General features: G+C 37.1%; 2 protein-coding genes across 3 annotated transcripts; one reads left to right on the top strand and one right to left on the bottom strand.

The window, feature by feature from the left end:
- Positions 1-1,088: 1,088 nt before the first annotated feature.
- On the bottom strand, positions 1,089-11,953 carry LOC135789220 (uncharacterized). Its single transcript, XM_065298948.1, has 10 exons — positions 11,893-11,953; positions 11,654-11,779; positions 11,410-11,467; positions 10,725-11,072; positions 8,547-8,813; positions 8,116-8,400; positions 7,597-7,701; positions 7,445-7,506; positions 4,483-6,276; positions 1,089-1,802 (listed from the first exon to the last, which is right to left on the bottom strand). Exons 3-10 carry the CDS (start codon positions 11,450-11,452, stop codon positions 1,776-1,778), a joined length of 2,931 nt encoding a protein of 976 aa, XP_065155020.1. The 5' UTR covers positions 11,453-11,467; positions 11,654-11,779; positions 11,893-11,953; the 3' UTR covers positions 1,089-1,775.
- On the top strand, positions 8,286-18,788 carry LOC135789222 (uncharacterized). Of its 2 annotated transcripts, XM_065298951.1 has the most exons (8): positions 8,286-8,416; positions 8,549-8,665; positions 12,617-12,763; positions 12,954-13,004; positions 13,126-13,452; positions 15,738-15,980; positions 17,384-17,446; positions 18,459-18,788. In XM_065298951.1, the coding sequence occupies exons 4-8, from the start codon at positions 12,959-12,961 to the stop codon at positions 18,470-18,472; spliced, it is 693 nt and encodes a 230-aa protein (XP_065155023.1). In that variant the 5' UTR covers positions 8,286-8,416; positions 8,549-8,665; positions 12,617-12,763; positions 12,954-12,958; the 3' UTR covers positions 18,473-18,788. The 2 variants fall into 2 exon arrangements, with proteins under 2 accessions (XP_065155023.1, XP_065155024.1); XM_065298952.1 differs by lacking the exon at positions 17,384-17,446.
- Positions 18,789-25,800: the final 7,012 nt, after the last annotated feature.

The following is a 25,800-nucleotide window of genomic DNA, read 5'->3' as shown; positions in this document are numbered from 1 at the left end:
CCCTGCCCCCTTGAGAACTTCAAATAATTTTTATAAGAACAAGGTGCAGGTTTCTTTTTAAAGCAGCTGTAGAATAATACACAAATAAATGAACAAAGCATGACTCTAAAGCTGTGCCAAAATTTCTATGGTTTAATGATATGATGTTGATAGCCGATGTCCTCAAAAACATCATCCTCAGTTTAGTTTGGACTCAGACTCATTTCTGGACTTTATAAGGAAAGCAGCACAGATGACCCCATTCTGCCCTAAGTTTATTAACCATCGCACGCAGCATTTGCTTTTTATCATAACATACAGCCGAGGAAAACATTAAAAGACCACTCCAAGATTATTTTCAGCTTTTCCACTATTTATAATGCATGCATGTAAAACGCAATATATTGACTTCCAAAGTAGGAAAAACAAATATTATGGAAGTCAATAATTACAATCAGCTGTGTGCTTACCATCAAACGAACAACATTACAAAATGAGAAAGTGAAAATGATGACAGAATTTTCATTTTGGGTGAACTATAACTTGAATGGCAAAACTGGAATGGTCTTGATATTTTTTAAATATACAGCCGCAGAAAAAAATAAGAGACCATTTCAAGATTATTTACAGTTTTTCTAAATTATTATTTAAATTAAATACTATTTATAGGTATGCGTTTAAGTAAAATGATAATTTTTGTTTCATTCTGCCAACATTTCTGCCAAGTTCCTATTAAAAATAATGTTTTCATTTGCACTTATTTACTGAAAACTGAAAAGGGAAAACATGGTCCAAAAACACCCCATAAAAATAGCTTTTCGATCTTGAATACTGTCGAGAAAACATGTATTTCTCAATAACAAAATACTAATGTTTAACATGCATTTTAAGAAAATGTTATATAATGAATATACATTTCATGGTATGACCCTGATCTTTTATCACATCTTTAATGCATCTTTGTATACACTCAGTCTTTTACATTGCTTTTATATTTGCTTTTGTTGGAATTAAACAGACACTGACTGGACAGAAATGACCGTATTACATATAGAAATGAGAATTAAAGGCAAAACTGGAGTGGTCTCTAAATTTTGTGTGACCTGTATGTGTGACCCTGTCTGTGAAATCCAGACTGAAGTGATGAGATAAGGAGCACCAATGTTTCATTTTATTCATTTATTTCACATTGATTTCAATCTTGACTCAGTCAGTATTAAAATATATCAAGATTGTATCTTAAGAATGTTCTTTACATTATGTAGGATAAGTTTATGTAGAAAATAGTAAATCACAAAATAAATGACTTTATTTGGGTTTATACAGTCAGGGTGACATATAATAAACCAGGCCTGTTTATGCTAAAGTTATTAGCATTTTTCACATCATTAACATGCTAAATAAAAGAGATAAATTAATATGAGTCCATGAGTCGAGTCTCCTTCATACACAGATGCACAATCCATCCACGAACGCACCGTAGCGAAACGCGCTAACTGAGCAATGACATGAAGGATCTGTGAGCAGAGGACTGAATAAACACAAGAGTGTCAGTCCATTATTTATCATTTAGTAGTTCAGCTCAAGTCCTGAATCAATTTCCATCAGTACTGTCCTGATATGCACACGATGGCCTGTTTAACAGCCACACAGCAGTGCCAGCGAGAACGAGAGATCAGTCCTATTATTAATAATGCGCTTTTAGAAAAAAAATATCTTGTGCTTCATCCAAACAGAAACAGAATGTGCTTTGTAAGAAGAGTTTTTTTTTCTCAATGCAAGCGGTTTGTGTTTTCTCAGTGCCTGGGTTTTCCTCTGTGGACCTAAAAGAAGTAAATAGAAAAAGAAGAAATGCTTAGTTTACTATAAATCATGTCTACAAGCCCTTTCCTAAAGCTTGGATCAGCACAGTAAAATGCTTATTCCAGTGTCTTACTCAACATTTTACCCGTGCCTACCAATCATTACTGATGAATGTGTGGGATTTGTAATTAAGCAGAGGGAGGGATGGGGACCCAGCCAGTGCTTGAAGTGGGCCGGTACTCACTGATACGAGTTACCGGCTCTTATCTATTTTTTAATCTTTAGCATACCTGCACTTTTTCATGCGTTACGGTCAAGGGCGTAGATTTGGTTTGAACATTGGAAGGGGGTTATACGTTGGTATGCTGCCTGTTTTTTTATGTAAAAAATATATGTTTATGTGTTGTGTTATTGAATCATATATATCTATCTATCTATCTATCTATCTATCTATAATGGATGACATTAGCTAAGATAGCTAAAATATGTGGGGAGTGTACTTGGCAATTACACAATATTCTCATACCTCTCTCAGTTTTGATTTTTTTACCGACCTTCTTTGAAGTTATATATGAAGAGTTTGTTTCCAAAACGCAATAAATAAATTTTTATTAATTTCGGTAAAAACGTGTTTTCTATACCAAGAAAGTGACAAGATGAAAACCATTATTTTCGGTTACAAACTTTCACATAGAATCTTTAGGTTATAATAACATTACAAATTTGAATTTGATTTTCAAAGATTTTTTTTTTTTTTAAATCTCGCAAAATGCAATAAATCTAAAAAAGTTTAAAAAGGTTTTTTTTTCAAAATGCTATAAATCTATTAAATTAATATATAAATGTGCATTCATCTTTTTCATGTTATATTCATTTAGTTGACTAGTGGTATACACTGATTAAAAAAAACATTAATGGCATTAATCAAAACAACCTTACTTTGTCATATTAAGAACACTGTCATTGCTGCGTCGTCGCTGAACTTTTTTGACAGTGATCAGCTGTAAAATGTTTTGGTCCGGCTCGATTTTCGTTGACTTGGAGTAAAATAATGTAAAGTTTTTCATAAGATCCCCTGGGGTCAATGTGTTAGCATGACAGAAGCTTGATGGTGTTGGGAGAACAAGCAACAGCCGGCATTTTTTCGTCGCCCGAGTGGCTTACGATTCTTTCCCGCCTCAGAAAACCATCACAGGTTTATCAATGCCATCAAAAGTTTTATTTTGTTTTTGTTTGTTTGTTGATCATGAAGTACAAAGTAAATGAAAAAATATTGAAATTATATTGATTTTGGTGTTTATCACGTTTTGGAACCAAACGCTCAATTTTTGGTGCTAACATTACCCGTACTCTTCCATTCAAATACCACTTGCGTTGTTTTGGTAAAAAAAAAAAGTGAGGCATTTGTTTGGCGTCACCAATTGGGTTCAATGGAGGGGGGATATTTTTTGTCTTAACTCATATTTTATTAGGATCAAAATTCACTTTTCATTTGGTCTACTGTGGTTTTCATGTTGAAATATTGGGGGGGTTGTATTTGACAAATTTGAATATTGGGGGACACTACCAAACTACAACTCCATGAACACTCCCTGCATATAAATTCAGTATCTGAGAGCGAGATTCCAGTTTTGTGCAAAGGCAAATGAAACCATTCGTGCTCACGCATCATCATCTGCTTTTCTACTTTTGCACTGTTTCAACCTTTCGACTGTTATCAACACATTAAATACAGTCTAAAATCACAGAAAACATGATCAAGTTTATAAAATAAAATCTGCATAAACTAGTTGACAGTAAAATTAATGTACATGTCTTGACTGAGCAGTGTTTACTGCTGTTGTTTATAAATCTAAAGTTTTTTTGTGTTTATCTTTTAGTTAATCTTATTCACACCTGCACCACTTTTATTAGATTCTTTAAAAGCTACTCTATTTATGCCGTACTAAACTGCTGGTCTCATGCAGCTAAATAAAGGGTGGTCAATCTGCATTTGAAAGGGTTTTAAATCTCTATGGGGCAGCTTCCCAGACAGGGTTTGGAATAATCCAGTAATAGGTCTTGGTTATATTTGGACATTTAAGTGGCACTGCCATACATTAAGATGTTTCAGTGTAAGATGTTCTCAAATTAGGGCAGATCAAACATGCATTTCAGTCTGAAAATAGGAAAAGGCATGGCCGGGAAACTATCCATATGGGTTTTACAACCTCTAATTATCAATGTCAAGTGAGTACCAGAACTTTTTCCCATTTCGAGCACTGAACCTAGCAAATTACAACCCTCCCAAACATACATGTATGTACAGCACTTCAACCCCCCCAAATCGACTACAGCCTTAAACACTAGTTCTGTTACGTTATTTAAACAATTTCCAGCTCTCTCCACACACAAGAAGGTCATCTAGTTCAGTGGTTCTCAACGTTTTTCCTGGAGGCCCACTGCTCTGCACATTTTGTATGTCTCCCTTATTTAACACACCTGATTTAAATCATCAGCTCATTAGTAGAGATCCATATGCAGTGGGCCTACAGGAACAGAGTTGAGAACCACTGATCTAGTTTGCCTTACTCACTGCTATCTGCAATGCTTTTTATGTGTTAGGTCTACAGCGTGTGATTCTTGAGTTTAATCCCTGATGCAGAATCACACATAAGTGCATTAACATACAAGACAATACAGACAAGAGCTGCGACTCACCTGCCGCACATGTGCAGGCTGTCCATGCATGGCTGGGTGCATGCCTGGGTGCATGCCTGGGTGCATGGCTGGGTGCATGCCTGGGTGCATGCCTGGGTGCATGCCTGGGGGCATGCCTGGCATTCGCTGAGGGCTTGTATGCCATACTCGAGTCTGCCTGTGCATGTTTGGAGATCTGTGTGGTTGTGGCATGTGAACGGGTTGCCGGACCACATGCACAGGCTGGAGGTTGCGCGTCTGGTGCACGCGTTCCCGTGGCAGCGCCTGGAACTCGGCTGGCTGCAGCACCGGAGGTGGAGTGGGTGGCTTCTTACCTGCTTTGTTGAGCTTCTGTGTGGGTTGAGAAGGTTTAGATGGAGCACCGGGGTTCTGCAGGACGGCTTGAGTCTGCTGGTTTTGGTTGATGAAGGGGTTCTCCGTCTGCAGGACGGCTTGAGTCTGCTGGTTTTGGTTGATGAAGGGGTTCTCCGTCTGGATGGTGTGCTGGCGAAGGGCTTCCTGAGTTAGAGGGCTAGACGGCTGTGGCATGGTCTGCGTGTGATTTGCTCTGGCACCCGTTTGTGCTTGTGGATGGGTCGCTTGTGTCCGAGGACGATCGTGTGTCTCGGTGTGATAAAGTATGGTTGCTTCTTGAGGTAGATTCTGAGGAAAGTTCTGACTCTGAGGGAGTCGGGCCTGAGTTACTGCTTGTCTAGGGGCGGTCTGGTTTTGAGACTGTATAATGTTCTGCACATCGGGGCCGATTTGAGAGTGGTTAGGTGCGACCGATCTCTGGGGGTCTCTTCCTCGGGTCGCAGGAGCTGTCTGGGTCACCCCACTTGGAGGTTCGGCAACTCTGTGCCTCTGACCGGAACGAGCACCCCGTGCGTCTCGTGGGGATCTAGGCCGCCGCTCTAAGGATCCACCGCTGTCCGAGCTGTCAACTTGGGGGTTGGGAGGTTCTGCAACTCTGTGCCTCTGACCGGAACGAGCACCCCGTGCGTCTCGTGGAGATCTAGGCCGCCGTTCTGAGGATCCACCGCTGTCGGAGTTGTCATTTTGGGGGTTGGGGTAAGCTGGTGTCCCCCGCCAAAGGTCCCACGGCATCTGAGTTGGGTTGGAACGTCGGGGAGGCTCTTCTTTCGATGACTGCGAGTTGTCAGGGCGACGTCTGGTATCTGTTCGGTTACTAGGATGCGAGTAACTGGTCTGAATGAGTCCACTGGGTTGATGAGATCTATTCAAAGCATCGTCAACCCCGGTCTGTGCTGTATTATCCGATCGTGGAGAGCCACCCTGAGATGGATTCAGATGATCGGGGTTAGTGTTTTGTCTCTGTGTCGTGCTTTCCCTCTGGTCAGCGTGTTGGTGACTTGGGTGGCTTGCTTCTTGAGGGTACGTGTTGAGATTGACATTGACTGTGTGAGGCTGTGCGCTTATGTGCTGGTCAGTATTTGGCAACGTGTTGAGGTTTACATGAACTGTAGGGACAGGCGCACCAGGTTGAGAATTACCCGTTTGAATCAAAATGTTAGGATTCTGTTGGGCAGGCTGTGGGTTCGACCTGGAGTTGTTTGGATATGGATAGCCATTGTTTGAAAGTGCACTTAGGTTGTGCTGGAAAGCATCAGTGCTCAGATGTCCATTGTGACGGAGTGGGTTGGTGTTGCCAAGGCCGTTTTGTGCCGTTGCATGAATGTTCCCATTGCTGTTATTGGGAAGACTGGTAAAGATCTGCTGGTTCTGTGAGCTCGAGTTGTTTAGGTTTCCATTGACAGGAGGATTATTGTTGTTGTGCAGTGGAGGAACAGAAACCTGAAAGAAAGGTCCTTATTGATAAGCATTAAAGCAGTGGTGTTAAATGCTCTTTATCAGGCCATAAAATTTCTCAAAGACTACATCTATAAACTAGCTGTACAATCGTTTCACTCATGTGTCTGCCTGATATCTATGTAGACTTCAGTTGAATTATTCGAAAATAATGGACACCCAAGGTGGTAATCCGGCACGACGCAGGTGTGCATTATTTTCAAATAATAAGGACCGGAGTCACTTATTCCGCTTATATCACGGTTTACCACAAACATTGTTCTGGTGGTAGGGCTGGACAATAATTCAATATCAATATAATTCACTGTATATTCCAATAACGGGAATATGGTTTCTAAACACATTTCCGATATTTCGATACACATTACAACGCCCCATGGCCGTTCATGTGTCATGCCTTAAAACGTGAAACGTGTGTTAAACGCGTGTCTTTCTTTCAAAGTGCTTCCGTGTTGTCTTTCATAGCTAAGCAACCAGACCCATGGCGACTTTTGGGCCGAGGTCAAAGTGCTGCAAACTAAGTGCTCTTCCGCCATACAATATAGTTCTCATTTTTATCCGCTTAAAAAATCAGCACGTTTTATTTTGTGCCACCATACTTACTCATATAACTAATCATGTAATGGTCTTTAAATAGGGAAAACATGGAAGTGTATGGTGGCTTCAAAATGTTATTCCTGTTTGGATCCTAAGGAATGAATGGGGCTAGGCTAAATGCTAACACATTCATGACACACTGTACAAAGATTAAGTGCATGCATTGAAAAAAGATAGGTATGTATTAAGTTGTCTAAGTTGAGATAAGAACATAGTAAAATATTGAAAAATGGTAATGTTTTCCTTTAAACTTTTCGGTTTGAGCCCCCCTTTGTTGGTGCATCCCTTTATAGCCCCCCGAAACAAATTAATGATATAAAACAATCTCAAATTTAAACAAAACATTAAATGATTCAAATGTAGTGTTGTTTGGTTAGTAGCCTTATTTTTCTAAAAATTAATAAATTAATATATTATGTAAAAAGTCATAAAACTGGGTCCCACTGGCACCCTCTCAAACCCGCCAGTTTGAGAACCAAAATATAACTTTCACATTCCCATTACTTTACAATACACACAGCAGAATATTAAAATGAAGAAAATAACTTGTGTTTACCATGTGGCCGTTATTCTGGTTTGCTTTCTGAAGTTCAAAAGCTTCCTTGACTCTTTGATCAACTGCAATTATAAACACGCACGCATGTCAGTCTTTACCCTCCAGCATCATAACACACAACAACAAACAGCAGTAATAAAGATGATATATACCTTTTCTTTGTCGCAAAAGCACAATAATGACAATGATAATTATGAGGAGCGCAACAAAACAGGCAATAACGATACCTGCCACAGCTCCTCCACTGAGACAAGTGCCTAGAGAGAGATTTAAAGAAGGATTATAACTGGTTAATATTATATAACTTGCTTCCAGGAAAAGCATAAATGACAATTCATAGGATTTTCTGGGAAGTTGCTATTGTGTTTTTTCAGTATTATTGTTCATGTTTATCGTGCAGGAAGAGGTGCATGTCTAGGTTTTTGTGATTGATGCTTGACTTTGCAAACCCCATTTATAACAGAAGACATAAATAAAGACAGAACAAGACTAGGACTGTGTCCAATAAAATAAATAAAATCATTGCAGGTGGAAGAAAATTTCTTCCGTTGTGGTAAAACTTGCATTCATCAATCTGTGTTTGATTACTTACTCACCAGACGAGGAAATGAATGACACGCAAAAAAATGAACCGATCAGTCACAGAAGTGCGGCCAAGGACATTTACTCACCTACAATGAGCACATCAATCTGCTGCGCAGATGTCGCCCCTGTGATGTCATTTCGTGCTGTGCAGGTGTAACGGCCACCCTGACTGGTCGAGTAGATCTGCAGATCCAGCACGCCAGTGCCCGACTGGCCCGCGGTCACCGGTTGGCCGTTAAGTTCCCACGAGAATGAAGCTGGAGGTAGAGATGCGGATGTGCAGGTGAGATGGACGGTTTGGCCGACTGTTGCGTCTCCTCCACCAACGCACGCAGATGAGGTCTTATTCAACTGTGGGGCATCTGGACCATCTGGAGACCCGACAGAGTTAGGGATTATAAATCCTGTTTAATGCTATTATGCATCACTAGAGTTGGATTTTAAAATCTTACAGCAATGATGCATATTCAGAATGGATAATTTTACTGTACAGTGAATCATTTCTTTTTTTACTTACAGTAAACGCTGAGGCTGGAGCTGGCAGTTCGAGCACTGACAGAGTTGTTGACCGTGCATGTATATTGTCCTGAATCATCTCTACTGGCCGGACTGATGACCAGAGATCCACCATTGATTGTAATGCGGGTGTCAGAGGACAGTGCACCACCTCCTTTACCCCAAAGCACATTGACATCAGTGCCCGCTGACCATTTGCAAAGCAATGACATGTTTTTGCCTTCCTGAGGCACCCCGGGTAGAGACAAAGTCACTCCATTCACAGCATCTGAAAATTCAAAGCCAGACACATCACATCAGGAAAATGTATATAAACTATATCATATACAAACATAAAAAACATTTAGTTTGGTTATAAGCAGACATGCATGCAAGGTAATACAAAATTTAAAAATTATGTCTTTAATTGATTTTTTCATTGAGTAAAACAAAACCATAATAAACATTATAGTTATTTTATACCACGGGTCTGTTGAATGCTGTATTCTGATTGGCTGAGAAATGTTCCGTGGGTATGCATTAATTTTCGATAACCGCACACCTAACTTGTGAAATGTCTTAAAAATAGGCACCAGAGTAATGTTTGTGGTAACCGTGGTATAAGCGGAATAATTGACTCCGGTCCTTTGAATTATTTGAAAATAATGCACACCGTCGGTGTAACGGCACGACGCGATTATTTTCTTATAATTTAATGGCCCGTAGTCAATTATTCCTTACATAATAGTGCTAGCTTACAAATAGATAAACTGGCTAGCTAGCTAGATACTGTATAAACACATTTTGGTATTTGCTAGTTAAACTGTAAAAATGCAGAAAGTATTGATGGGCGATTCGAAACATTTACGAAATCTTTTGTTTCAAATCATTGGTTTGGAGCTTGTTTCAAACTTTCCAAAGTCACGTGATTTTAGCAAACGATGCTTCATTACGTCATAACCGTTTCGAAAATCCAACGATTTACCACTAGGGGGAGTTGATCACAAATGACCAGTGTAGGTGAACTTGGGTCAGTTTTATAATAAAAGTTCATAAAACATTCATCCTTCTGACTAATAACACGACCATTTTGTCTACTTTTTGTTTATAGACAGATTTAATGACAAAAAATGTGCATAATTAAACAGAGTTTGTTTTAATGAATTGTTTGGCAAAAATAAAACTAAAAACACAGAATACACTTTTAATTATGTCTTAATTAAATCAAATAACTTATTTTTCTTAAAAACATATTTTTAGAACAATCTTGCTATTATTTTGTAAAAAGTGTCAAATGTTTGGACAGATTTTGCTGCTTTTACACTATTTTGACCAGCAGGTGTCATCAGCGTGTGTGGTGTTACGAACGCTTTTAAAAACGGAATCAATTTGCGAAGCAATTGGTTCAATTGATTCGAAGCTTCGAAAAGCTTTGTTTTTCCCATCACTAGAAAGTGTGGCTTCTGTGGTAGTCAATGCCTGGATGATCCTCCCTTAAAGGCGGGGTGTATTATTTCTGAAAGCCAATGTGGACATTTGAAATCACCTAAACAAACACGCTCCTACCCGAATAGAATCTGGACCTTCTTTTAATAGACCTCCCCCACACATACGCAACCCAGACAACGATGTTGTTCATAGACACGCGCCTTACTGCTGATTGGCTACAAGTGTGTTTGGTAGTCGGCCCGACTCCCTTTTCCAAAGTGTTTTTCAAAAATAATGCACCCCGCCTTTAAGTGATATATAGAGCCGAGGACATTTTTATTTCAGGGGAGTAAGTGTTTGGGAGGGGTATTTTTAGACACAACTTTAATTATCTCACCTAAATGTTTTCTCAGTCAGTGAGTGTATTTGTCTTTAAAATGGCATTTTGTTGTTGCACGCTAGCTTACACACAGCACAAGGAAGTTTTAAACACATTTACTGTATGTAATATCTCGTAAAGATGGACATTTTGACATTATTTTGTGTGCAGAATTCAAGAAATGATCTGTGCATGTTATGGATGAATGCAAGTACATGCAGGGGGTGTGGCCTCAATGGCCCTTCAGTAAGCAGTGTGCTGTGTGTGCATGTGACTGAAGAATGTGCAGGGTAGACATTCAACTGAAATTGCATTAAATCTTGTCGTTTTAAACTAAATGATGCTGCAAGATTTTGTGCAAGTCTGCAACACTTAGCTAATTGAAAATCTTACCCAACACTTTGAGCTGTATCGATTGTGTGTTAACCCCGAGTCCACTGGATGCAGAAGGTTCGACTGAGACACTATAAGTGCCAGAATCACTAAGCTGGCTGTTGGTGATTGTAAGCTGAGTGGCGGTAACAGAGATTCTGCCCTGGTATCCGGGTACTTGTAGTAAAACCGGCAATCCGTTCGTCCACATGGCCAGTGTGATGTTTCCTGGAGTAATCCATCTGATAAGGGACGCATCAGAAGCCGTCTGTATCGTGAAGATCGCATTGTTTCCCGACGCCACCAGCACTGGGTTTTTCACAAACTGAATGGGAACAGGGTCCAAACACACGACGACCAAAGCCAGACCTGGTGGAACCAGAAATGTATTAATGGAGACCAAAGTCAGACTTCAGTCCTGTTGTCATTGCATTAGATCAGTCCCTTATGAAAAGTCAGCTGCTTTCAAGTGTCCCTTTAATGTGTATCATTTAAGTATCATATCTTCTTGAAATAAACCATTATTAAATTATGTCAACTACATGTATATCAGTATGTGTACAAGCTTTGTTCCTTTTACTATGTAATGTTATGAAAGCATAGTAAAAGGCATGAATTAATGAACGAATACAAGTGAAGAATGCAGGTAAAGGTGAATGAATAAGGTGTGGCGTGAAGTGAAACTTGAAATCTTTATTTCTCTCACCTGTCAATATGAAAACAACAGCAGGATGCAGCAGGATGTTCATGTCAGTCTGGAGAGCCTAAACACAAACATAATGTTAGTTTCAATCTATAACATATTAACATATTAACATATTACAGTATGTATAAACATAATATACGATCGTATTACAGAAATAATCATCGTATGAATCAATAAATAAACATTACAGTCCATTAGGGTTATTGATTGTATTTTCATGAAATATACTGTAATGTATACTTACTAAAAAGACTACTTCTTTTAGATTTCATCTTCATAAAGTACGTGTTTGGTCTGAGAACCTGACGCGCGTGTTTACTTCCTGATTTACCTGTTCTGTTATCACTTGGCTAACACAGGTGCATCGTTACTATATCAGAAAAACAAATATGAATATATAACAATATAATAAACTAAATAAAAACGCGTTGTAGTGTCTCACACACACACACTGTCGATTTAAAATAAGTTTTTATTACTTACAAATTGCACACCGAAGTTCTCCAAACATAGCCATCTGAAAACTACTAGACCACAAGCCACGCCCATCCTTTGTGTAACGCTTGTTTGACTTCATACGGCGCCGCAAGAACCGACAAGCGTATGACGTCAGAGTACCGCGAGAACAATTTAAGAAATCATATGAAGTCTGATTTCGTCTCGCGGAACTTTGACGTCATCCGCCTGTCAGTTCTAGTGGCGCCGCATGAAGTCGAACAAACTGCGCTCGTTTCTCAATCAGAAGGTTGCAGCCTGGGAGCCTGCTTTTATTAGTCAACTACATTACATTCGCAAATCAAAAATAAAGAACAAAAACTAAAAAAAAAAACAGAAGACAAGAACAAAAACTAAAAAAAAAACAGAAGACACTGACAAACGCCAAATACAGACTCGAATTTTACAATAAAAGTACCTTTTACATTTTTCTCAACTGAAGCGACTATCTTGTTTTAGAATATTAACAATTATCAAGTTGATTATTATTTTTAGGTAATCGTATATTGTTGTAAATTGCTTGACTTGTGGATGTAATGCTTAGTTCACTGAAATAAAGAAATAAACCAGGCTTGATGACGTACCCCATCAGTATTTTTTTATAACCTATAAATACCTTTTCCTGGCTCCCTGTGTGGGTAACCTCCCTAAAAAGATGAATTATAACATGTCACGAAAATAAAACTATGCTGATGTTCTTATTAATTTCCAGACACGCCCCCGTTTTCGGCCGGCCCATTTGTGGAGTTCCGCAGAACGAGTATTTGTCCTGAAGTCTTCACAGAGAGAAGATCCAATAACCTACAACGGCAAACAGAACATGACACGGAACATTAAACTTTAAGATTCAAAAGTCAAGGTAAGTAGGCCGAAAAAATAATAGCTAGGCTATCTAATATCTATATTATTGACATAAAATTCAAAACAAACCTGAAATATTAATAGTCTTGGGTTATTTTCCATAAGTAACAAAGTCTAATGTTATCTTCTTATTTAATTAGCTTTGAATTGTATATGTTTTATTGCTCTAATTATCTCTGAATGTTCAGGTGTCATGGGTTTATGGATGCTGGTCTGGTTTCTGTTTATGTTGTCTCACAGTGAGTTGTCTGATCTTATTAAATGAAATTGCTTGACTCCCATATAACCTGTGTATGCTAACCATTTGTTTCCACTAACATTACTTCAACAAACTAATGGTATTCAATTTCTTGTCATCAGTGCTGGTGTTTGTTCATGGTGGAATATCAGTGCAGTTTAAAACTGGAGGACCCTTGTATGTGGCTTTGGGTGAAACCCTGGTTTTGGAAGCTGTTTTTATAAAAAATCCAGAGGATAAGATCGACATAGTGACATGGGAGCGTGAAAGAGGAAATGTGAATGTGAGAATAACGGTCAATGCAGACAAAATATCTTTGGAGAAGGAAAAGGATAAAGCACTTTTGCGGATCAAGAATTTAAGCCAAGAGGATATGGGGACCTACAAGGTGACTGTTACAGACAGTAATGGACTCCAGAAGCAAGCCTCAATAGAAGTCAGAAAAATGGGTAATTACTGATCATGTAGGCTATCCATACATTTACAGCAATTAAAAGCCTGCTATTTCTACTTCCATGACTGAAAGAAAATTACTTTTAAAAAGAATCCAAATGTTTTAATACAAAAATAACAACAATTTAAATAGAAATAAAACAAATAATTTTTTTAAATATTAATCTTAAACTAATGGTCTGCTTTCTCTGCTTAGTTTTTTAGTTTACAAATTCTGCCATTTAAATAGGGAATCGGCATGGTGCAAGCAACTATTTTAGACTGTGCACTTGGCGCACAAACCATTTTCCAGATGCTAAATTAGCAAAAGTGGATTCGGACACATCTTTTAGATAATGCGCTTAGATTGTTAAAATAGAACCCTAAATGTTTACAAAAATATCTGGATTTTAAATCTTTAATTTCCAAGTTCATAAGTGATGTCACTGATTTGGGAAAAATCGGATTTTCAATATAAAAAGTGATTGTGGACTGGATTTTTTTTTACCTTTTATCAGTCTTGGGCTTGTCAAAGATTAGTAAAAATATTGGATTTGATGCATTGCTAGTTTTTGTGCACCATCAGATTTTTTTTCTCCCTCGTTACAGTTCGTGGCTGTTTTTGCCCCACTGACTTCCATTATAATGACATTTATTGATTGCAAAGCCATGACACCATATAATCATGCATTGTTGAATGTTGGTGGTTTTTCCTTTTGCTAAGAGGTAAAATTTGTCATTTTTACTGTTGATCACCATGTGGCATCATTAACCCTTAAGATAGGCCTGTTTCTGGCTTTTACATTGAGTTATATGTATAACAGCGTGCGTGTGTGTGTGTGTGTGTGTGTGTGTGCGTGCTTACAGTAAATGAGGGAGAAAAAAATGAAATCTGATGCCACACAAAAACCAACAATGCCTCAAAGCCAATGTTTTTACTTATCTTTGACATGCCTAAGACTGTGATAAAAGGTAAAAAAGTCCAGTCCACAATCACTTTTTATATTGAAAATCAGTCATTTTGTCTGTTTTTCCCCAAACCACATAATTTATGAACATTTATGATCATTTATGAACTTGGCAATTAAACCTTTTGTAAACATATAGTAGTTTTGATCAGGACTGATATTAACATTTTAATTTAGCGGATGTTTTAATCACGAACAACATGAAAGGGTATTTAATCTTTCCAAGATGTTTAGCACATTTTTTTACCTGGCAGATGTATTCTAGATTTTTAGCAGACACATCTGGGGCTGCTTTAAAGCAACACTATGGAGTTTTTTTAACCTTTAAATAATGTCTCTAAAATTATTTCAGTGATAGAACAACTTTTAAGTGGACAAATTGTACTTTTGCCGCAACCTGAGCAGCCTCCTAGCTGCTACAAGCACACTCTGAAAGTGACGGTGGAGGGTAGGAAACACAGCCCCTCCCCTCACCCTGCCTGCAGAAGAGTGTCTGATACCAGGCACTGTTGCGCTTTTCAACCACATGGGGGAGCTGTAAGTCATTTTTACATGGAACTACATAGTGTTTCTTTAAAGAGCTTCTATGGTCCAATTCACAATTATACATTTCCTTTGGTGTGTTAGTGCATGTTAACGATATGCAAAACAAAGGTACAAACCCCAAAGTAAACTATAAGGGATGCGATAATTTGTATGTTATTATAATTGCACATCTCATCAGTAAAGCCGGTTCTGTGATTAGAAATAAATCACCATCACCTGCTTTCAAATGGAGCGGCATTTACTACACCAAGCCGTAGTTTGCTGACAATCGGGGCAATTTCGCATTAATTATGGTGGACGTATCGCCTGCGATATGGCCCAGCTTGTCAGTGAACTATGTCTTTGTGTGGTAAATGCCGCTCCATCTAAATACCAGGAGATGGCGATTTACTACTAATCAAGGAACCGGCTTGAAAATTCTGTCATCATTTACTCACACTCACGTTTTTGCTAACCCACATACATGTCTTTGTTCTGATGAACACGAAGCAAGATATTTTGAGAAATGTTTGTAACAAAACCATTCGTGGACCCCATTCACTTCCATAGTAGGAGAAAAGAATACTATGGAAGTGAATGGGGTCCACGAAAGGTTTGCTAACAAACATTTCTCAAAATATCTTGCTTTTTGTTCATCAGAACAAAGACATGTATACAGGTTTGTAACAACATCAGAGTGAGTAAACAATGACAAAATTTTCATTTTTGGGTGAACTATCCCTTTAAAAGGTACCACGTCATAAGGAACGATATAAACAGATCTGGATGTCTTGTATTGTTTTCTTCAGATGATCCGCCAAAAGCATCAGTTGTGTTGGAGTGTAACGTGGATACCATTCGTGTAATACAATGGGATGTCCCTCAGTTCTCTTGGCTGGTGGACGGCGTTCCAGTAATCAATCAAACAGCGCTGTTGTCTAACGGCAGTAAACTCGACATCTCAAAGGTTCCTGGATACAACTACACCTGTGTTATCAGAAGCAGTCTGGGAACATCTGTGGCATCATATCTGACATTAAAACATACTGAAGGTAAACCATTTACTGTACTGTATATCACAAAGAATATGACATTTACATCACATCACTTTTATTCAAAGCCACTTGCAGTGCATTCAAAATATACAGTTTTATCTGGGAATATCTGCTGCCAACACAGTGGATAAATACAATGTAACTCATTTTCCCTTTTAAATGATAGGAAGAATCTGCCAATTGTATTGAAACGAAATTGCTTTTACCAGCTGATATAAGTTATTGTCTGTCTGGTGCATCACCAAAAGCACAAATGGACGAAGTCAAAAATCATATCGTGCTGCTCCCCGCAGCAATGTCCCACAAATACTCGCATGCTCAAAGTCTAGTGTGACCGCGGATTTACTCAGATGATGCAAATCTTTTTGACAGGTAGAGTTTAATATTAAACATCATTAAAGGTCACGTTCTTCCTGATCCCATTTTTCGTGGGTCCATTAGCCCCTGCACTAAGCTATTCAGCTGGTAACACTACTATAAGCTAACTCTCCCAATGTTCGACCCAAGTGAAAAAAGCTTCTGGGGTGGTGTTTGCCTCGAGTTCATGGTGCAAAGGACCCTAGGGTGAAATTAAAAATGCCCAGTCGGCACATAAATAAACCATGCAGGACCCATATATGCATTCCTAGTTCAAACCCATGCCCACTTGGCCCATAAATATGCTATGTAGGACCCATATATGTGTTCTCAGTTCAAACACATGCCCGATAGGCACCATGCCTGTCCCATATACTGTAGGGCCCATGTAATCAGCTCATATGGGCTTTCTATGTACTTCAAAACCTACATGGGACCTGCTGACTTCACCCAGCCAAAGCCCATGCCCACACAGTAACCATGGAACCTGTACTTAACCCATCTGGGCCCCACATGTCATTGCTTGCTGGGTCATCGTGTCTTTCCACTTTTCCCAAACTCAAAAAACTTTTCCACCAGACAGCCCTAACCATAATGTAAATAAAATCTTCCTACCTTATTTTCTGCTTATTCAGGAACGTCACCAAGGAATGACTGCCCACGCGTCCTTCACCATTAACTGTAAACAATGAAATTCCCCTCCATGATTTCTCCCCAGTTTCTCGCTGACGATCGGTAATAGGTACCTGTGGGGAGTAGGGCAACACCATCATCTACATTCAAAATGTTTAACAAACACTCTTCTTGTTCGGGCTTCAGTTTACAAATGCCAGGAATATTCTCCACAACAGAGCAAATAGCATTCTGTGCCTCCATGTATGCTGTAAATTACAATCTTACATTTGGCACTTAGCGTCTACGTCACGGCTCTCAAAATTTTATATAATTGAATACAAAAGTGTGTGTTTGGGAAGTTTGTTGTTGTTGTTTGTTTGTCATGTTGTTAAGTTTGTATTCAGTGTTGTGTGTTTGATCCTCATTAGAATCGAAGGCATGTCATTCTTCTTACAGCGGACTGATTACTGTTGGTATTTTATTAGCACTGGGTAAGATCCCATTTCTTGACTTATGCTTAATATATCACCCAGCCCCAAAACAGACATATCACTTTAATGGGTTATTTATAAAACGATTTCTTAACAATAAGTTTCTTACATTTTTTATTAAAGGGGACAAATTATGAAAATCAGACTTTTTCAGGTCCCCAGTGCTTCTATAAACCTAGAAAATGTGATAAAGATCAACCCAGTAACTTAGTTTTGGTAAACCATTCTCTGCAGGCTTGTGGAAAAATAGATAATTGAAATTTGGCTCCCTTTGTGATGTCAGAAGGGGATCTTATTATAATAATACCACCCCTTAATCTGCACTATCCAACCACAGCACTGCCATTTAGTACAGAGATCAGCTCATTTGCATTTAAAGAAACACACCCAAAACATCACATTTTTGCTCACACCTACAAAGTGGCAATTTTAACGTACTATAATAAATTATATGGTATTTATATGAGCTAGAACTTAACATACGTTCTCGGAGGACACCAAAGATTTATTTACATCTTAAAGTCTTGTGAAATGTACCCTTTAAAATAAATATTATGTTCATTCAATGAAAGATGATGTGGGTATTTTTACTGTATTTTAATTCTTGCGGTGAACATAATGGGGCGTTTTCCAAGACAGGGTTTAGATGAATCCAGGATTAGGCTTTAGATGTATTGGGACATTTAGTTTTTACAAACATACCTTACAAAAAACATTACTGGTGTGCATCTTGAGATAAAATAATTGCACTGATATATATTAAGATAGGTCAGTCCAACATTTTTCCAGGTATAATTCCAGGCTCAGACATACAAATTAGTTTGGGATTATAGCCTTAAGTCTGTCTGGGACACCGCCACTTTGTGTTTAATTGGCAAAAGTTGCCAATAAATGGTTCCTCTTAAAAGCATCCCTATTAAATGTACATACTGTATAATGAAAACAACTAGTCATTTTCTTCTAAGATATTGATTGATTTTATAATTACTAATTATATAACCTTTTCTTTTAGATGGATTTTCATAAGAAAATGCTGTCAAACCGGGCATTCACCAGTTCCCTGTGCTTTTTGACTCAATTATATTTTTTTATTGTATTGTTTATTCTATGGTATTTACTTTGTAACACATTTCAGTCTATATGTTTTTCATACTATTTAAGTTTCATCTGCTCTCATCTGCTGTCTGTGATACATAAAAACACTATTTATATTAAAACACTAAAAAAATTTATATTTTGAAGGAATAGTTTGTTGCTTACTACCTCGCATGTTTTCTTGTCCTGTGTTATACATTAAACGCAGTGTATGAGATTACAAGAATAAAATAGTTCATTAATCACACTTGGAGTGTTTCTCTAACATATTGTGTTGAAAGAGAAAATGGTGCCTTTATTACACAGGAATGGGAAAAAGGAAATTCCAGATTGAAAATATTGTGACACCCAGGACCTTGTCAAAAGCAAAAGACTAAACAAGACAAACAAGATTATGTGAGCAATACCATCTGGAATTAGGATGTTACTTAAAAATTATAATTATACAACACTTATGCCTTTCCTCCTGATCCAAAAGAAACTCTAAAATCTGTTTCTATGATCAAAAGAATAAAAATTACAAAGTTAGATAACTTTTTCTTCAAACTATTATCTCTGTGCCACTATAATCTCTTAATGGATTTATTTCATAATTTGAATTATTTTCAAACTATTGTCTTAATAATAAAGTTAAAGAAGTGTCTTTTAAATTATTATATACATTTTACCCTGTCAAACATTTCATGAAGAAATATAAAGCTGATATTGATATAAGATGTTCATTTTGGCAAGTTCAAACGGTAATTATGTACCACTTATTTAAGACATGTCATTATACCAGATAGTTTTGAAAAAAAAATGTGAAGTTCATTAATGACAATATTTAGGAAGGTATACCAATAACTTCTAAAGGCATAGGCCTAGTTCTGGGATACTATATCTGAGTAATTGTAAACTTAATCTACTTTCTGTGCAAATTTCATATACACAAATCTAAGTTCACCATCAACACTAAACCACTTCTTAATGTATTTCTAAAGACATTTAACATGTATTTAAATACTACTGAACCATTGAACAAAAAAAGCACAAAAAAAAATATTTTAATAAATAAAGACTTAATTTGTATACTTTAACTGACACATAACTTGATGTCTTGCCCTCTTTTTATTTCTTTCCTTTTTTTCTTATTGTTTTTCTTGTTTCTTTCTTTAAACTATTAACAAAAATACAAAAATGTTACATGCTTCTTTTGTACATGTTTATGTCACAGTTTGTACAAATGTTACATTTATATAATGTATATAATGTTTATCTTGAAAAAAAAATGCACCAGCACCCAATCGCATTTGTTTCTTTTCTTGCGATTGAAAAGTTTCACTTAACGTTTGGATGGAAACCCAGATACGTATGTATACTGTATATTATATTGTTTATAACATTTTTGCACTAATTAAAACATGTCCTGTGCCTTAACTGATAACAGCCTGGGTGCACTGAAATGTCAGTGCCATAGGATTTTGGCATCTTAAAGGTGACTGTTATAGACAGCAATGGACATCAGAAGCAAGCCTCAATAGAAGTCAGAAAAATAAGTAATTATTACTTCAAATTCTGTGGTCTGAGTGTTTTTTCACAAGCCACAGATAACCATACATTTCAGAGATGTCTATTTGACATCCGCAAAATGTATTTTTGTATTTTAGACTTATTTTGAGACATTTCCTGACTTGATGGCCTGTAAGATGTTTATGACTTGTCTCTTTCCAGATGTTTAGTAGATGTGTTTACCTGGCAGATGTGTTTACCCGGCAGATGTGTTTACCCGGCAGATGTGTTTACCCGGCAGATGTATTCCAGATCTTCTCTGCATGCATATTTAGGTTTAAAACATAACGTCATAAATTACTCATACGGAACGAGATAAATGGATCTGGATGTTTTGACTTGTTTTCTTCAGTTGATCCGCCAAAAGCGTCACTTGTGTTGGAGTGTGGTGTGGACATCAGTGGTGTTTTACAGTGGGATGTCCCTCAGTTCTCTTGGTTGGTAACACAATCCACCGATCAAACACCGATGTTGTCTAACGTTAGTAAACTCGACATCTCACAAGTTCCTACAAAAAACATTACTGGTGTGCATCTTGAGATAAAATAATGGCACTGATATGTTTCAAGATATGTCAGTCCAACAGTTTTCCAGGAAAAATAGCTCAAACATACAAATTAGTCTGGAATTATAGCCTAAAGTCCGTCTGGGACACCACCCCTTTGTGTTTAATTGGCACAAGTTGCTTTTCTATTGAAATAAATGGTTCCTCTTAAAAGCATCCCTGTGCACATGTTAAAGGCGGAGTGCAAGAAAAACACTTTGGAAAAGGGAGTCGGGCCGACTACCAAAACACACTTGTAGCCAATCAGCAGTAAGTGGCATGTTTTCTAAACGACATCGTTGCCTGGGGTACATTCAAGTTCAAAACGGTGCGCAACGTTTTGCTACGGTTTCCGGGTTAAACAACATGTTTCCTGGAAATGGTGTGCACAAATGTGCAACAGGGTTTGAGATACGTTTTCTCTTGTTCGGTGGGTGTGTCAGAACCCAAATCCATCAGCAGCAACATGTAAATAAACCACGCGGTACTCAAGAGACCGCTCACACAATGGGTTTAAAATGGGATTGGAAATGTGTATACGCCAGTTCCCACGCAAAGGTTGTGATAAAAAAACAAACTTAATGGGAGAATGGGGTCTGAGGATGATTCATGTACTCACACACTTGCAGGTGATCTGTGATTTATAAAGGGAGCATTGCTTTGTTTTAAAAATCTTAATATTTTTGGGCATATGCCATTTTTGGCTTTTGTGCATACGTAGACTTTTAGTAAGGGTCCTACGCACAGTTTTATAAATGAGACCCCTGAAATGAACCCATGTACACAACACTGTACTACTGTCATAACTCACATATTAACTGTTTTAATCATTAGTTATTCAGTTGAAACAAGAGGTTTCAACACACACAGGTGGCAGTGAGTTATAACACAGTACATGATGAAAATGATCAAAGTAAATTCATGCATACTTGTGACTGCTCTTTATCTGTGTAGTATTTATCCTGCTGTGGTTATAACAGCGCTAGGACTGTGTCAAATAACTTATTTATTTCATCTTTAAATGCAACTATGTTGCCCAAAGTGCTGCATACATCTAATTCACACTCAAATGTACCACATACAGTACAGGCCAAAAGTTTTGACACACTCACTCGTTCTTTATTTATATTTTTTCCAGATAACTGAATAATAATAAACTTGTCCAAACTATGGCATAACACAAATGCAACTGTGGGAATTATGTTGATGACTAAAAGCATCCAAAATAAATCAAAACTCTGCTATATTTTATTATCTGAAGTGCATTCACCCTTTGCCTAGAAATTGCAAAACCATACTTGTGTCATTTTATAAAGCAGCTTTTTGAAGTTTCACTTTAGGATGAATTTGAAAGAATATTGAAGGACTTCACATTTAATCCGGGCTCTTATTGGCTGCTTTTTCTTCAATGTTCAGTGTAAGTCATCTATTTCAAAAATAATATTGTAAAATAAAATGTTAGTTTTTTAATAACAGAAAGTAATATGTTTGGCACAGCTATAGCTTTTGTCTACAAATGTAATTTCAAGCAATGAACCATACATCATCAGATTAAATGATTTTTAAGATCATAGTTACCATTATAGTCAAGTGTGTCCAAACTTTTGGCCTGTACTGTATACAGGGTTCCTACAGGTTTCTTCAAGTTAAATTCAAGTCTTTTTAAGACCTTTTTAAGACCATTTGTATAAAAAATTAATACCCATTTCACGTCCCTACCAGCAAAGAAAAACTAAAATACTTAAACTTGTGTTCATTTATTTTTCCGATGTGAAATGGGTAAAAAGATGATAAGCCAAGCAAGTGTGAAAAAAATTTTTCAGTAGGCCACAAGAAAGTTTGCCAAACAATGTTAAGTTGTTAAGGAATTTCTGAGATTTTCTTTGATTTTTCCCGCTTCTCATTTGCCTGTTGCTGTGTTGTGTTGCAGTCTATGGTTGTGGTGATCTTCATTTACTGAAGGTATCACGTGTTCGCAGTATTTTGTACTGTGACCCGGGACTGTGTTGCGTTCTCAATTATTGGATCCGCCACTCTTTATTTATACTACTTTATTAAACAAACAGAGATGCAAACACATGTATGTTCAAAAAAGAGAAAGGTAATCTAAGCCCTCACACCCAGGCAAATATCCAGATACTTAGGCTACATTGCCACAGACCCCTGCCATCCCTACCAACCTAGGTATATACTGTAGAGAAAAATGAAATTCGAAAATCAAAAGACGCTGACATTAATTTGGAATATTCAATTTCATTTTTTATGTTAAACCAAAACTCTTTTTTAACTATCTAGCACTTCTTCTTGCTTTACTCCTTCTTCCTCTTCTTCCTGGCCACCTCCTGCAACGTATCCAGGGCCTTCCATCTGGCTGCATTCATTTATATTAATTTCACATTATATTTCATAAATCCAACCATAAATGAACAAAGCTGACAATGTTTGTCAAAGCATCACAAAACACTTTACTGTTTTTGCACTGACATATGTGTAGATGACCCCTTTTATCAAACTCTTTTGAATACAATAATATGTATAGTATATTAATGATAGAAAGGTCTAGAGATTATAAATGTATTCGGTGTGTTATGGTTTATGTAGTTTTCTTTCCTTTTTTAGATAGAGCAGAAGCAGTAAAAGTGCCTCTTTTAATTCCTCTCTTGCAGATTAAAAGAGCTTAATCCACTTATTATTTTAGATTCAAAAGTCTACTTGCTGTCCCAGTGACTGGTGACTTTATATTAGAGCTTTGCGTTTTTTATATCTAGAGTCAGCTTGAGCTTTGCTCGTGCAATGGGCTTAATTAACATTCACATTGCTTTTTTGCTACCATCTTTGTGATCTTTGAGCAAACTTTTTAGATATAAAAAGATGGTTAATTAATAAGAATATTATTAAACAAAGGGACGGAGAAAGAAAGTGCAGCGCGTGGTCGTGACTTTCAAACCAAGCCAGTTGTTATCGCAATAGAAACGGAGGCACGCAGCTTGAAACTGCACGTGAACATTAGCGCTGACTGACTCTGATCACGGCCGGTTTCCTATCGCCTCGGGTTTTACACATAATGTTAATCGGACCCGGTCCTCCGTGAAAACCTCTATGCATACAACTCTGCTCAAGTTCAGAAACATGTGACGCTGAACTCGCTTCATGTCGCACCCAATTCATCGAGAAACAGAGAGCATGTGAACGTACAGCAGATTCATCGGGAGAGACACGATGTGCTCGCAACCAAAATGCCATTAATAATAAAAAGGCGCAGGCGCCGAAAAGCGATGTGTTTGCATCCCTGATTTAATCAAAATGTGGTTGACAAAGAAACTTTTAAGGAAAAATACAATATGGAGAAGTTACATACAGCACAATTTTTAAGACCCAGACATCAAAATTTAAGACTTTTTTAAGTCTTTTTAAGGTATTATTTCCAAATTCATAAATTCAATGCTTTTAAGGCTTTTTAAGACCCCGCGGGAACCCTGTGTATAATAACTATTTAAATAAAATTAAACAATCATTGTAGGTGGAAGGAAATGAAAACTACTTGCATTCATCAATCTGTGTTTAATTACAGTCTGGAGAGCACGAACGCAAACATCATGTTAACTTTCTTCAATCTATAAAATATTAAACGTTAAGTATTAACCTAATTTACGATCGTATTATATACTGTAAATAATCATAGTATGAATCAATATATCATACACGATAGAGTCAGAGTGCATTCGAGTTATTGATGGTATTTACATTAAATATGTTACCTTACTAAGAAGACTACTTCTTTAAGGTCATCTCTTATAAAGTCATCTTCATAAAGTACGTGTTTACTTCCTTATTTACCTGTTCTGGTATCACCTGAATTTACGAAGCACCGCTTCATGAAGCTTCGAAACATTTATGAATGTTGTTTCAAAGCGTGTTTCAAACTGGCCATGTCACGTGATGTTAGCAAACGAGGCTTCATTACGTCATAAAGTTTCGAAACGTTTTCCTCATTTTTATTTTTATTTTATTTTTTCAGATAAACTCTGATCTGAATCTTTAGGACAAAGTTTCTTCTGATCGTAAGGCAGAGGTTTGTGTCAATCAAGTAAAAACATAAAATCGAAAGATAAAAAATCCGATGGTGCACCACTAGGGGGAGTTGATCACAAATGACCAGTGTCTTATATTGTTAAGTGACCTCGGATCAGTTTTATAATGTTCAAAATAAAATCATTTCATAAAACATTCTTATGACTGATAACACTACAGTTTTTCCTACTTTTTGTTTTTAGACATATTTAAAACATGTGCATAATTAAAAGGAGAGAGCATTAATGATCTGGTTGCCCTAAATAAAAACACTTTATACACTTTTATTTAAAGGCTTAATTAAGTTACATTTAAATAAAGTTAAATATATATATATTTTATCTTGCGAGCACCACTAGATTATTTTGTAAAATGTGTAAAATGTTCTTGTTGCTTTTACAACAGCAGGTGGCGCCATATTTAGGTGTTTCGAGCGTTTTAAATCATTTTGGAAGCAAATATCAGATTAATAATAAAAAAATTATCTCTTTTAGATTAATCATAATCTAAACCTAGTACCAAATCCTTCCAAAACAACATACATTCATCAATCAGTGAGCTTTTATTTAATATCCCTGCTGAAAAAAACACTAAAACCATTACAGAAAATTTTTATGGTTTCCATTAAAATACCAATAGGAACCAGCTTTTACCATTAAAACCACAACACTGTAGTGTGTTTTGGGCCATATTCCATTAGAACCAATACGATTCCCAATAAAACAGAAATAGAATTTATGTGATGGTGTCTATTGGTTTTTGTAGCAGGGATGTTGACTGCATATCGATAGAAAATTAAATTACATGCTCTCTGGAAAATAAATTAAGTTAGTATTGGCATTTTTAGGCTGCATACGCCATAAAGACTGTATTGTTTTAGAATATTAACAACTTAAGGTTGACTATTATTCTTAGTTAATCGTAAATTGTTTTAACATGCTTATGAATTGTGAATGTAATGCAGTTAACTGAAATAAACTGACGTGCAGACTACATAGGCGACCTCGTTTGAGAAACGGCCTGGCCATGTTTCCATCAACATGATTTTATGCGCATTTTAAAGTATCACAAAAAAACAGTGATGGAAACTAAAAAT

Source organism: Paramisgurnus dabryanus, chromosome 13 (assembly GCF_030506205.2).
Source record: "Paramisgurnus dabryanus chromosome 13, PD_genome_1.1, whole genome shotgun sequence".
NCBI classification, from domain to species: Eukaryota; Metazoa; Chordata; class Actinopteri; order Cypriniformes; family Cobitidae; genus Paramisgurnus; species Paramisgurnus dabryanus.
This window is presented reverse-complemented; position numbering and strand designations above follow the sequence as displayed.

Excerpts from the sequence above, each read along its gene's own strand:
- LOC135789220 (XM_065298948.1), bottom strand. The coding sequence starts at position 11,452 with ATGAACATCCTGCTGCATCCTGCTGTTGTTTTCATATTGACAG. Across the intron at positions 8,401-8,546 it reads CTCCAGCCTCAGCGTTTACT|ATGGTCCAGATGCCCCACAG; the intron begins GTAAGTAAAAAA and ends TCGGGTCTCCAG. Across the intron at positions 7,507-7,596 it reads GCTTTTGCGACAAAGAAAAG|TTGATCAAAGAGTCAAGGAA; the intron begins GTATATATCATC and ends TTATAATTGCAG.
- LOC135789222 (XM_065298951.1), top strand. The coding sequence starts at position 12,959 with ATGGGTTTATGGATGCTGGTCTGGTTTCTGTTTATGTTGTCTCACA. Across the intron at positions 13,453-15,737 it reads AATAGAAGTCAGAAAAATGG|ATGATCCGCCAAAAGCATCA; the intron begins GTAATTACTGAT and ends TGTTTTCTTCAG. Across the intron at positions 15,981-17,383 it reads GACATTAAAACATACTGAAG|AATCGAAGGCATGTCATTCT; the intron begins GTAAACCATTTA and ends GATCCTCATTAG.